The sequence below is a fragment of the Cervus canadensis genome, chromosome 6 (genome assembly GCF_019320065.1).
Source record: "Cervus canadensis isolate Bull #8, Minnesota chromosome 6, ASM1932006v1, whole genome shotgun sequence".
Classification (NCBI taxonomy): domain Eukaryota; kingdom Metazoa; phylum Chordata; class Mammalia; order Artiodactyla; family Cervidae; genus Cervus; species Cervus canadensis.
In genome coordinates this window covers 75,088,527-75,103,096 of record NC_057391.1, presented here as the reverse complement: position 1 = coordinate 75,103,096, position 14,570 = coordinate 75,088,527, and the positions used below count along the sequence as shown (strand labels likewise).

Here is a 14,570-nt window from a genome sequence, read left to right as displayed (position 1 = left end):
GGCACCCAGTGATCATTCCCAGGTTCACTAATAGCCCTGTCCTTCACCCTCATCCCCACCCCCGCCAAAAGCCAGGATTGTTTTTTCCTGCCACCCCAGGCTGGCTCCGTTACAAAGATGGAAAGTGGAGCCACAGCGGCTGGCTCTCCTTTAGTTGGTACCCCAGGAACTGCCCTCACTCTTCCAGCCCTTCTCCTCTCTGTCTCTACACCCCTCAGACAAGGACTGTTCACGCCCCCACCTCCCCGCAGCTGTGGGTGCCAACCTGCATGCCACTTCAGGACTATCATGCCAGAGCAACCTCTCACACGAGAAAAGCTTCTTGGCCTTGACTTCTGAGACCTTTCCAAGGTTATCACCCAGGGATCAAAGGTTTCTTTGCTTTAAACCTGGGAAATGGCGCAGGTGTTTTTTAGCTCAGTCATCTGTTAAAACTGGGGGAAAAAATAAGCTTTTACCTTCCAGGCTGTGGAGATCTCAAGGGTACAACTCTACTGAGCTAAGTGAATGATAAGTACATCATCTCCTCAGAGAATCAGATAAAGGTAAAGTGGGAAAGCCTTTAGAGATCACCCAGGCTGATGACTGCAATCCAATGAAGAAAAACATTTTGCACTGCAACCGCTGTACATAAACTCAGAATGCGTGTACATGCACACACAATCACACAAGAAATATTTTACAAAGCAGTACAACATATGTGATATAATCTGTTATTTTCTATTCTCTTTCTTTTTTTTTTTTTCCCCAATGCTGGTTGTGATTCCCTTAATTTTATTTCATGACCCACCGATGAGTCACAAAACAGTTTGCAAAGCACTGAGTCAAGGTCAACATTGTCTTTTTCAAGCTGACAAAACTAGGATTCCATAGATTTTCTCAAGAACATACCAGAGCTGGAACGGAAATCCAAGGTGGGTCTGATATAGGAGGGGCCCCCATTTTTCTGAGAATCAGAGCTCCTTTTTGCTTACTTAAAGCCTTGGTAGCACATAGCTAGAGGGGAGGGAATGCCCAGAGGTTTATATGAAATGGCACTGCTGATAGGGACAGAAGGTTCCTGCCGCCTCCAGAAAACCTCAGAGAGGAAGGTGTGGCTTCAAAAGCAAACAGGTGAGGCTCTGAGGTCTCCCAGACATTTTTATTTACTGGTTGGGATTCTTGCATCATCAGACACTTTCCTGAATGTTCCTATTTCCTGGACACCCGGTTCCAGGCCAGCCTCCTTTAGTAATCCACTTTCTCTCATTTTCCAACTATTTCTAATAGTCTTTCTTTGCAGCTTTCTAACCCCTACCAATTTACTGTGGTTTCAGTTTCTACTTTCCCTAAGCAACTTCCTCTTTCCCATCAAAATCATGATCTTAGCAATGAGAGTCAGAGAGGCAACTCTGCGAATCTCGCTCCCACAAATATTATCCCAAAGTTATCCAATTAAGACCAGGCTTTCAACTGTTGTTTACCAAAATGCCCAGTGATCAAGATATAGGCACCATATCAAGGCTCTCCTACAAACTGTCTGGGCAGAATGGGCTCCTTTCCTCCTGAAATTATCTTGTAATCTTGCATAGAACTTCTTGAAATCTTCGTCTAAATTTTCTATTTGCTGGAGTTCTAATCTTTTAAGCAAGGCTCTAAAAATGAAAAGCCAAAGGGCACACAGCACAGGGTAAACACGAGTCCGGCTCCCTGATTGCTTATTACTTATACACCCTTAGACAGTCCGTAACAAAGAGGCCTGCTGTTTGCTTTGCTTAATCTGGTCTTAAAATCTCTGCTTCTTTGTCAGAAAACAATATTTGCAATTGTAAAAAAAAATATTTACCAAGGAACTTGGATAGCACAAGTCAAAGGCTAAGAGCCAAAGGTCAGGAGTTCTTACTCCAAATTCCCCTGGACCCGAGTCCCTGCTGTGGAGCTCAGCTACCCCAAACAAACACGCTGCTTTCTGGGTCCATTAAGAAGTGGACACTTTAGAAGGCAAGGAAAGGGAGGGCTGAAGCCTGTTCCTCAGTCAGAAGCACAGTCCAGCCGGCTGCCCAGAAGTCCTGCTAGAGCTTTGTGCAAGGTGTCTCCATGGGGATACTGTAAGGGCTCACCCTATTCCACAAACTTGGGGTAAACACTCAGCTTATAAAATCCTGAAGGGCAGATATTCCTCCCACAGACAGCAAAGACAATATGCTCCTCGGAGTTTCTGAGCAGACGTGCGCCAAGCATCTCTGTGGGTGAGGCCTCCGGCCCAACAGTGGGGGACGAATGTGTACTCTGAGCACTTCTGTGGGGACCCTTCTTAATCTACAAAGCAGTCTGGGACATCTGACCCTCCGGGCTAAGTTCAATGCGGTTTGAAGTGACCTGCTCCTCTTCATTGTTTTCTGCAGACCTGCCATCAGATGACGCCTTTCCTAACCACCCTGATCCTCAGGGAATGATGCCCCTCAATCCGCTTTCTCCCCTGTTTGTTGAATTAGTTCCAGCTTGTGGCCTTGAGGGGCTCTTCCATGAGTCAGAACTCAGGCCCTTGTCACAAAGTGCAGGTCTGCAAGGCCTGATCCCTGATCGGGACTTGAGTACAGAGGGAGGAAATGGAGAAACCAGAAGGAGGCCAAGGAAGTGGTGCTCATGGAGCCATGACAAAGGCTGCCAGCCCAGATGGTTCTTCCCGGCCAAGCGAGAAGGCTTTGAGGCAGGGCTGGGTCCCTTCCCCCATGGGATCTGCAAAGAGGACTGGAGGAGTTGCAGTTCCTAGCCTGCTCGACTTGTCCCTCATTCTTGGGTTGTCCCACTCTGTTAGGGAACTCTGTAATTCTCCCTGACCTCTGTCAAATTCTTGCCACAACTGCCAATCTCTTTTATCTTATCAGGATCAACACCACCGGCCAGTTCTTCTTGGCCTTTGACTCTGTCCCGAAGGAGCTTCCATCAGGAGCAAAGCAGTAATTATCACCCACAATGGGCAGTGCTGAGCATAATTAGACGAAAGAAATGGCTTCGTCCGAAGATCTTACCTTGAAGAACCAGGCCTTCCTTCTCGATGGTGTAGCCAAAGGCGGTGAAGGGTGCCAGAGGGGACTTGGCAATGAGAATCTGCACAGAAAGCATATTTGCTCAGGATTAGTCAAAGGAAATAGAGATGAGCCTCTGTTCACTCCTCTTCCTACTCAGAAGCAAAGTGGTAACATGTGACCACAAACTGTGAGGTTTATTTACTTTGAAATTATTTTAGAACCAAATGAGTGTTATTCCTTCGAACAACTGACCACCTTGGTAGGCTGTACATCAATTCCAACTATTCTATCAATGAAGGCCATATTCTTGAACCAGTTTTAATTATAAGTTTCATCATTATCTCACATGCTTAAATAGCTACCTTTCTGCCCAAAGATAATTTAGCCTGAGCCTCTAACTATATCCATATATTTAGCTATTTTACTGAAAAATTCAAATCTACTCCTAAAAGATAAAGATTTAACATCACTGCAAATATTCAAAATAACTTGCTAAAGGCAGAGCCATTGCAGGTTGCCTGGTTGGCCCCAACTCTTCACCAAGTCTGTAGTCACATCCTTAGCCACATGACTACCTTCCCTCCTACTGGAGGTATAGAGTATTTCCCATGGACCTTGACCATAGGTTTGGCCACATGACTTGCATTGAATAATAGATTGTGCCAGTTCTCTCAAGAAGCCTCACAGAACTCCACTTGTTCTTTTTATGCTTCTGCTACTGCCAGAGAAAAATATGTTCAAGCTAATCTGTTATCTCAGAAGGAGGATGAGAGACACCTGATATAGAGCTGGCCAGTTAGGTCCAATCTAAATAGCTGACCCCCAGGAGATCTACATACACATTGGTTAAATGATTATGACTATATGCCCACCTCTGTGATTTTGAAGTTGTCACAAAGCATTACTGCAGTGAGAGTTGGCTGACATACCAACCAACATGAAGTATCAAAAATATTTTGTGTAATGGCACTCTACTACTAAGATACCTACTTTAAAAGGGACGGTCATTTGATAGTTAAAAAATTACTATTATTTAACCCTTTAACACACTGCATGTGATTCCACAGAACCTCTAAGAACTGGTGGATTATGTATTATTATTGTATTTCTCCTGAAGGAAGATGACGAGCTATTTCCTGGTTTACAAATTAACATCATCAAAAAATAGTGATAGTTTGGCACAGAGCCACTTAGGTAATCAGGGAGAGAGGGGAGAAGGAAGAAATAATTTCAAATAACCAAAGGCTTACATGTACTATCTCAATCCACAGCAATTCAACAAACATTCACTGTCAACTATGAGAAAGGGTGGAACAGAATGGTAGAAAGATCACAGGTTGTAGTCATGGAGTTTGAATCAAGGTTCCTCCACTAATCAACTTGATGCCTATGGCAAGTCAACTGATGCCTATGTAGTCTCCACCAGTAGCCACCTCCTTTTTTCCTTAAAGTAAACAACTCCCCAGGTTTCAACATTTTTATGCCTTGTTTGTAGCTAGGTGTGGTGATGTGGCTAAGCTTTGACTAAGGGAAGATGACAAAAGTGACAGGTAGAACTTCTGGATTGTAAGAAAATTATGGGCTCTTCACTTTCCCTCTTCCCAAGGGCCAGATCCAGCTTCAACCACATCCTGGGGGATGATGAAGCAACATGTGGGAAGGAAGCTGGGTCACCTCATAAATCAGCAAAGCCTCCCACCTGGTCACCTGTCCAGCTCAGGAGAGCCACTTGTGCGAACCACTGTATTTCAGATGCCTTCATTACTATGGTATAGCCTGAAATGTACCCAATACTTTGGCTCTGGACAACCTCACCTTTTTGAGCCTCAGTTTCCTTATAGATAAAAAGGAGATAACAACACCCATGTAAATGAGATAATGTTGAAGATTAAGTATAAAAAATGCCTGTGTTGGGCTTTCATGGTGGAATCTGCCTGCCAATGCAGGGGACATGGGTTTGATCCCTGGTCCAGGAATATCCCACATGTTGCAGAGTAACTAAGTCCATGTGCCACAACTACTGAGCCTGTATTTGAGAGTCCGGGAGCCACAACTACTGAAGCCCTTGCACTCTAGAGCCTGCGCTCCACAACAAGAGAAGCCACCACAGGGAGAAGCCTGTGGACTGCAATGAGGTGTAGCCCCTGTTTGCCACAACTAGAGAAAAGCCTGTGCAGCAGTGAAAACTCAGCATAGCCAAAAATAAATAAATAACACTAAATTAACCTTAGTTTGAACATTTCCAACCAACTAACTACATATGATTCCCAAATTCCCCTTAATTTTCACTTACCTGAAGGATCCAATTCAAGTTAAATCTCAGTTTTGATAACTGCTCTAAAGTTATCGAGATAAACTAGCTCATCATTTTCAGAACAAACGAGTAGATGGTATAGGTGGACATTTACATCTTTATGTCAAAAACTTCTCTCCTGATAATTAAAGTGGATCATTTCTGACAGAGATAATGTAGGGATGGTTCAATGTGAATTTGTGGGTGCTCCTTGGTAGAAGAATGGCATGGCAGAAGAGAGGACAGTGCTTCTCAAGCTTTAACGTTGGTATGAATCACTTGCAGGTCCTGTTGACATGTAGATTTTGAGTCACTAGGTTTTGAGTGGGGCTTGAGAATCTGCCTTTCTAGCAAGCTCCTAGGAGATGCTGATGCTGTGGTCCATAGACCACATTTTGAATAGCTGGGTTCAGGAAATTAGCCTGACTGAAGAGTCTAAGATGGAGAAGCAAGAGACAGGAGTCCTGGAGTCAGTTAGGGAGCTACTGTAATAATTCAGGGATGAGGAGACAAGAGCCTAAACCACAGGTGTGTCAGGAAGAATGGGAAAAGAGGAAATGGAGAAGAGAAATAAAAAGCCTTTAGGTCAAAAATCAATATAAATAAACATATACCAAACCTCAGATCTTCATTGCCTGCATGAAAAATTGGACAGGAAAAGCCAGAAGGGTGTAAATAAACAGTATTCAATAAACTATCATACTATATTTTTGAAAATTTATTTTATAGACCACAGAATCTTAGAATCAGAAAAAGGATGTGATATTTCAATGCAATACAATAAATGCCATCTGAACCTAAGCCTTTCAGTTCAGTGGTGCTACGCACCATAATCTGATGACTTCCTCTTCCAGGAAGCATGTGCCCATTCTGGGAACAAGCCCAGAGCCCGAGCCAGTAGGACCTCACATGGAAGGTTCTCACACTTGGAAGTACCTCCTTTCCAGGCAGTCAAGGAGGTTGGACAGGGTTTAAAATGAGCTATCAAAAGGATGATTGTATGCAGTTAGAAAGAGGAAGTGATCGGTTACGTCAGATGAATCCCACTTGCTTTTTTGGGAAAAAACTTCCAGATGGATAGCTCAGAGGGCTACCACCAGCATGAACTATCAGATTTGCAGCAAAAAAATGTAACAAATTCTCAGTATCCTTCTGGGTAAAGTAAAGACAAGGTGGACTGGATGCTAATACCATGAAATGGATCTGAAAGTGACCAGAAGTTTAGTAACAATCTGGTATGAGGTAACAACCTCTAGTAGAAGTTACTGGATTCTATCCTCAGTCCTATCATATTCAACATACTTACTGACCTGGATGCACACACTGATGTATTCAACCACATCCATACAACAGGGAATAGAACTAATAAAAATTGCTACCCTAGGAGAGCTTACATTCTAAAGGAGGCAAAAGATAACAAATAAAATGAATATGTAGTGAAATATATCGCATATTAGATGATTATATATGCTATGGAGAAAAAAAGCAGAGAAAGAGTATAGGAAGCGTATTCGATTAAAAGAGGGAGTTAAGAGAAGATCTCACCTGAAAAGTGACATTTGGACTCACAGATCATGTAACTAAACCTATTGATGAGATGCTAAATACGGCAACAGGAGACACCAAATTTGGAGGAACAGTTAATATATTAGACAACCATTATGTGAAAGCAAACCTCAATTTGGTTAGAATGTTGGGACAAATCCTATGAATCTTTAGGACACAATTTTATTGAAATACATGTAAAGCCTTGTCCTTAAGAACAGGGGACTAATTTGTTCTGGTTACAGAACAGGGAAGATGAGATTTACCATTCAGAAAACGAATTACGTGTTAGTTCGCTACAGTTCAGTATCAGCCAGCTGGGAGATGTGGTTTGCAAAAATCTAGTGTGATCTCAGGTTGTGTTAATGGAGACAGAGTATCTAGAACAAGGTCCTACTCTGCTCATTCAGCAAACCATGGTGGATGAAATATGTTTGGATTGGAGCCCAAATTCCTACAGGGAAACTGACAAAAGAACAACTGAAGGAGAATTCCATCAAGGTGGTTAGATACCCAAACCAACCTGTGACCATAAACACTTCAAAGCAAACATGCTGGTAAGAGGCCTGGGGTAAAGGTAAATGCATATTGCTTTTAACATGAGCTTTCTGACCTGAAGATTCTCTAGTGTTATGTGGCAGAGTGAAGAAGTGTAAATTAGCTTTTTAGCTCAAAAGATTTCAGGAAAAAAAGTGATGTTTGCCACGTTGTCTTTGTGAATACATATTGACTTTTCCCTCTTTTAGACTTCAATGAGCACCCCATGCCCTTATGCCTTTCAAACAATAAATAATCCTCTTATAAAGCAAACAACCCTCCCGAGCCGATAACTCAGGCTGCTCTGTTTCAGAAGTTCAGTCAACCTCTACAGCTGGGGTGTTCTAATCATTGTCTGACTTGTGCTGTTTTTGAGTGCCCTCCTGTATTCTTCAATACATAAGTTGTAGCTATAAATGGAAAGTAACCTGGCCAATATTTTGTTGTAACTGTAAATGGAAAGTAGTCTTTAACAACTGTACAAAAATACAAAAAAAATTTTTTTTAAAGAGAAAGAAAGCAGACACAATCATAGAGTAGACAATTAATTAAACTTTCACCATTCAGTTCAGTTCAGTTCAGTTCAGTCACTCAGTCATGTCCGATTTTTTGTGACCCCATGGACCACACCACGCCAGACCTCCCTGTCCATCACCAACTCCCGGAGTTTACCGAAACTCATGTCCATCGAGTAGGTGATGCCATCCAACCATCTCGTCCTCTGTCGTCCCCTTCTCCTCCTGCCTCCAATCCCTCCCAGCATCAGGGTCTTTTCCAACGAGTCAACTCTTCACATGAGGTGGCCAAAGTATTGGAGTTTCAGCTTCAACATCAGTCCTTCCAATGAACACCCAGGACTGATCTCCTTTAGGATGGACTGGTTGGACCTCCTTGCAGTCCAAGGGACTCTCAAGAGTCTTCTCCAACACCACAGTTCAAAAGCATCAATTCTTCTGTGCTCAGCCTTCTTTACAGTCGAACTCTCACATCCATACATGACCACTGGAAAAACCATAGCCTTGACTAGACGGACCTTTGTTGACAAAGTAATGTCTCTGCTTTTTAATATGCTGTCTTGGTTAGTCATAACTTTCCTTCCAAGGAGTAAGCGTCTTTTAATTTCATGGCTGCAGTGATTTTGGAGCCCCCAAAAATAAAATCAGCCACTGTTTCACCATCTATTTGCCATGAAATGATGGGACTGGATGCCATGATCTTAGTTTTCTGAATGTTGAGCTTTAAGCCAACTTTTTCACTCTCCTCTTTCACTTTCATCAAGAGGCTCTTTAGTTCTTCTTTACTTTCTGCCATAAAAGTGGTGTCATTTGCATATCTGAGGTTATTGATATCTCTCCCAGCAATTTTGCTTCCAGCTTGTGCTTCATCCAGCCCAGCATTTCTCATGATGTACTCTGCATATAAGTCAAATAAGCAGGGTGACAATATACAGCCTTGATGTACTCCTTTCCCAATTTGGAACCAGTCTGTTGTTCCATGTCCAGTTCTAACTGTTGCTTCCTGACCTGCATACAGATTTCTCACGAGGCAGGTCAGGTGGTCTTGTATTCCCATCTCTTTTAGAATTTTCCACAGTTTATTGTGATCCACACAGTCAAAGGCTTTGGCATAGTCAATAAAGCAGAAATAGATCTTTTTCTGGAACTCTCTTGCTTTTTTGATGATCCAGCAGATGTTGGCAATTTGATCTCTGGTTCCTCTGCCTTTTCTAAAACCAGCTTGAACATCTGGAAGTTCACGGTTCATGTATTGCTGAAGCCTGGCTTGGAGAATTTTGAGCATTACTTTACTAGCATGTGAGATGAGTGCAACTGTGCAGTAGTTTGAGCATTCTTTGGCATTGCCTTTCTTTGGGACTGGAATGAAAACTGACCTTTTCCAGTCCTGTGGCCACTGCTGAGTTTTCCAAATTTGCTGGTGTATTGAGTGCAGCACTTTCACAGCATTGAGATAGGATTTCAATGCTGTGATTTGAAATAGGATTTGAAATAGCTCTACTGGAATTACATCACTTTCACCATTATGATGACCAAAAAAAAAAAAAAAACTTTCATACATTTCTACCTCAATTTATTTCCTAGAAATATGTTCTGAATTCTCAATGGGATTGCAAAGATCAAGGGCATTGCCTTTGATCCCATACCCTTCCATTTCATAGAGCCCAGTTCAGTGTCTTGCATGTGTGGTCTCTGAAAATGACAGATGGACATTTTCCTCACTGTTCCTCACATTATCCCCATGCTATATGTGTGAAGGCTTCTCTCAGTGTACAGGTGAAACCCTGGAAGCCTGGGTACTCTAAATAAAACATGGTGGGGGCGGGGGGGAGTTGGCTCCTGGAGCTCGCTTGCCTCCCTGTACAGACTCTCTTCTCCTTTTATATCCCTCCACTCAGGTACTGAACTGAGAGCTGGTTTAAACCTTCTAGTGTTAAGGAAACTTTACATTTTGCATTTTAATCTAAGACTGTCAGAAGAGAGTAATAGAACTAAAAATGGAGGAAAAGTCTTATGGTTTGGGGTGGATTGGAGGACCTTCCAAGGGTCCCACAGTAATGATAATGGAAGCAACAACAAATAGACGTTATTCCTCACAATAGCCCCCTGAGGTAGATAGTTTATAAGTGCTGAAGACAATATTCTGGCCCAAGCCAACTAGTTCTATAGTTTGTACTTTCAACCAGCATGATGTAACCTCTAATCTGTCATGCATAGATAAATCCACATCCAAGGGATAAGACATCAAGGAGGCAGAATACAAAACAACAAATAAAGGTATTTGCTTTCCAGCATGGATACTGCACAGTTCAAGACAAAGAAGGACATCCATGCAGGTTGACTCAGAGGTTCACAAGCTTCCACACTGATCATCTTCCTTCTGTCCTTCCTGTCTCAATGTCCAAATCCTACCTACTCTTGGAATGCTGTAAAAAATGCTGCCTCTTCCAGAAAGCTCATGCCAATTTCTCTAGCCCGAGGTAATGTCTCTTGAATCTATCACATTGTATCTATAACCTCTCTAATAGTACTCACTGTTTTCTCCAACATTTTATAGTTAACGCCCCTTGAATTTATTACCATGTGTTTGAAGGCGGAGGACATCATCATCATTGCTGCTTCTCCTAGTCCTAGCAACCTCCAGTATGGTGTTGTATGCATAACAGAAACTCAATTATAAATACAAAAAAAAAAAAAAAAATGGTGACTCTCAGAAGCTCTGACTCATGCCTATTTTGAGGGCTTATCTGGCAACCCATCCCCAAAGCTGGGGGACTTAGAAGATGCCATATAGCAAAGTGCAGGCTGCCCCGTCAATCACTGCCAAGACTCTCGGCTTGGGCAGGACCACAGTCAAGTCTTTGGTTTCAGCTTGCTATAGCATCACATGTTTTTCCTGGCCTGATCCCACTTCCAAGAGGCTCAGAAAGTGGAAAAGGAGCCACAGAACAGAAAGTGCTGGGCATAGGAACCTCAGGCATCCTCCAGGATGGTGACACCTTCTAGAGAGAGTCCTTGTGTCCCTTAAAGTACAGGTGTGACCCTCCTCGGGAGCAACCTAGCTTACCCTTCTCCTCCATGGGTGGCCAGGAAGGTCAGTGTGAACAAGACAGCACAAAGACATCAGTAACCTCAGGTACAGGCTCTCCCGGAGGCTGCTTTTATAGAATTCTGGTTCTGGCAGGGTATATGAATTTCTGCAAAAGAGCCCTGACTTTAGGAAAAAGTGAGTTTTGCCTTTGTGGCCCAGGGAAGCAGACATGAATAGGCAGCCATGTGCTGAGGGTTAGCTGGCACCAATCCTTCCACTTTCTCTTCTCTGACTCCTGTGCCAGGCAGGCTTCCTTTAACACTGCTAATGAATCCTTCCTCTCTTTTATTTCCTTCCCTTTCCCACCCATTACCCCAAATCTCATATTGGTCGGGGGCAAAGGGCAGAGTAAAATGAGCTGGCAGAAGGAAAGTGTAAGCACAGTTTCTTCCTGCAGGGGCAGGTGGTAGGCCTGGCTTTCTTTCTATCCCTTTCTTTCCATCCACAAAATGCAGGGACCAAAGACATTGTAATGTGTTCAGCTAAGAAAGCTGGGGTGAGAAACGGTTGAGTTGGATAGCTCAGAAATAGGACTTTGCATCCATCCACAGATTTCTAGCTTGCTAATTTTTTAACCCTATCTCAGTCTCCCCCATGATCAGCAGGATTGTGTGGTAGTTGATGAACTCACTGGCGGTGTCCTCGTTAAACACTTCTAATATTTACTTCTGTGCACAAGGGATCTGCTGAGAAGGAAGGGAGCAAACCCACTGACTCTAAAATGTCCTTCAACAGGGACCCCATTATCTCATTTTGCCTGGATGTCTGGGCTAATAAAACCTTTTGCAAGCTAACCAAACCTTTCCTCTAGCTGTGCCAAATGTCTGCGACAGAAATCCTTCATGCCAGAGATTTTCCTCCTTGTCCAAGACTTAGAAAAAGGTTGTTTTCTCAGCTGCTTTGAAGCCCAGGAAGAGAGCCAGGGAGGCAAACAGGCCAGCCAGTCTTGCATCAGATAATTCAACAGGCTTTTGATAACCTCGAGTCTTCTGTCCTTTCTCCAGGTTGAGCTGAACTCTCCAAGCCAAGGGACAGAAAGGCCGGAAATGCTCCAGACAGGAAGATCTCTGTGGCTGGAAGGAGGCCACAGGAACAGGGTGGCTTGAAGCATACTCAGTGATCCTCAAAGGAATTCCCTAGTCATTGTGTTAAGAGAGCTGGAGGGAAAGGTGGCAGAGATCCAGGTCCCAGTACATATCTGGATTGTATATTGATTAGAATCTGCTTCATCACTTGGAAAACCACTCTCCGTGGAACACTGAAGCCTCAGTACCAGCAGCTTTGCAAGGTTATGAGGGGAGAGTAGAGAAAGGAGAATGGTGTCTACACCACTCAAAATAGGGAAGCCAGATCTGTTGTAGTAATACAGTGCTGGAAAATGACAAGGTGGAAAAATGCACTGTACTTGAGCAGGCATGAACTTAATTTATCTACATGTGGCCTATTTCACAACTTTTCCTACAGAAACTGGGGGCAGAAATCTAAAGTTGATCTGAATCCCTTATGACATATAATTCTAGACCCTGGGAAGATTCTCCTAGAAAGTTTGGCCCTGAGGCTACAAGATCTTATTCCACACACCCTCCCCCCCCCAGAGTATCATTATGCTCTTTCATAACATCTCTCTGGGTGAGGTGATTGTTTAAAAATGTTTATATAATACATTAGGTTCCCAAAGTTTATAAACTAAAATAACTTGCTCCTTAAAGAAAACATTAATTTCTTCAGATCAATAGGCTATTAACTTAGTAAATTATGCAATGGTAATAGTTCAGGTCAGAGTGGTATTTTGAGTTTATTATTTTTCCTATCATTTTATTATGAAAAATTTCAAACATGCAGCAAAATGAAAAGAATTTTATAGTGAATACCCATAAACCTATCAAGTAGATTCTACCACTAACATTTTTATAATACTTGTTTTTATTACTTGTCTATCCACCAACCCATCTTAGCTTTATGTTGTTGCATTTTAAAGTAAATTGCAAACATCAGTGCACTTTCCCCTAAGTACTTCAGCATGCATATAATTAATTATAAGCTTAGTATTTGTCCATATATTTTAAAAATCATGTTAGGTTTCTTTTTTTCTTTTTCCAGTGAACTTTATATGTGTTTTCAAAGTGTTAGTGATTTTTTCCAAATTATACTAAAATTCGAGAGAATTAAGTGTCTACACGTATATGGTAGCATGCAAATTTATATAGTCAAAGAATATGGGTCATTATTTCTATATTAAATATCAATTTTATTGAGGTGAATATGCATATAATGAAATTCTTGTTAATAATTTTATTTATCTATTTATTTTTGGCTCTGCTGGGTCTTCATTGCTGTGCTGGCTTCTCTTTAGTTGTGGTGAGTGGGGACTACTCTCCAATTGCAGTACAAAGCTTTCTCATTGCAGTGATACCTCTTGTTGCCTGTGTAGCACAGGCTCCAGGGTGTGCGGGCTTCCGTAGTTGCAGCTCCTGGGCTCTAGAGCACAGGCTCAATAGTTCTGGCACATGGGCTTAGTTGTTCCTTAGCATGTGGGATCTTCCTTGCCCAGGAACCAAACCTGTGTCTTCTGCATTGGCAGACAGTTTCTATATCACTGAGCCACCAGGGAAGCCCATACAATAAAATTCTTAATATAGGTATTTAAGTTATATATTTCCCTCCAACCACTGCTTTAGCTGCATCTCATAAGTTTTGATATGGTGTATTTTTGTTTTCATTTTCTCAAAGTATTTTCTAATTTCCCTTGTTATTTATTGACTTGTTGCTTATTTAGAAGTATGTGTGTGTGTGTTTAATTTGTACACATTTGAGAATCCCCTAAATTTCCTTTTATTATTATTAATTTAGATCAAAAACCAGAAGAAGGGATACATAGGGTGAGGTCCCAGACAAAGGAGCTTCTGCCCTAGTGGAGCTTGGAGCCCAGCATGGTGGCCTAGGGGAGTGTTCCCCAATGTGGAAGCTCTCTGAACACCTCTCTTTTTGAGTTTTTATGGAGGCTGAATTACACAGGCATAATTGATTAACTCATTGTCCATTGCTGGTTGATTCTATCTCTAGTCCCTCTGCCCTCCCCAGAAATAAGGGGGTGGGACTGGAAGTTCCCACTCTCTTTTTATGGTTGGTTCTCCTGGCAACTAGCACCCATCCTTAGGTGCTATACAAAAGTCAAGTTCATTACGTGAACCCCACTGTGGTAGAAACAGCTTGTTATAAGTAACAAGTAACCCATTTCACTGTGATGGCTCTGAAGCATTTTCAAAAACTAAGAGATGAAATATTGCAACAAATGATGCTCCTGTTGTTCTTATCACTCAGAAAATTCCAAGGGTTTTGGGACCTGTGAGTTAGGAACTATGAATAAAAACTAAATATAAATGAGGAATATATTTTGGTTATCTGAATGACCAAATATATGTATTTCTTATAAATCACAATATTATGGTATATAATTTCCCTTCTTTTACTTTCAACTGATTTGTGTCTGACTTTAAAGTGTATCTATTGGAGGCAACATATAGTTGGATCACGGGGGTGGGGTTTGTTTGTTTTGACCATTCAGCCAAATCTCTGCC

General features: G+C 42.1%; 1 protein-coding gene across 1 annotated transcript in view; it reads right to left on the bottom strand.

Annotated features, from left to right (window-relative positions):
* Positions 1-14,570, bottom strand: part of RAD51B (RAD51 paralog B) — a 619,930-nt gene that overhangs the window by 7,808 nt on the left and 597,552 nt on the right. Inside the window, exon 10 of the mRNA XM_043472367.1 lies at positions 3,012-3,090. Coding sequence (XP_043328302.1) covers positions 3,012-3,090 — 79 coding nt within the window. The remainder of the gene's footprint in view (positions 1-3,011; positions 3,091-14,570) is intronic.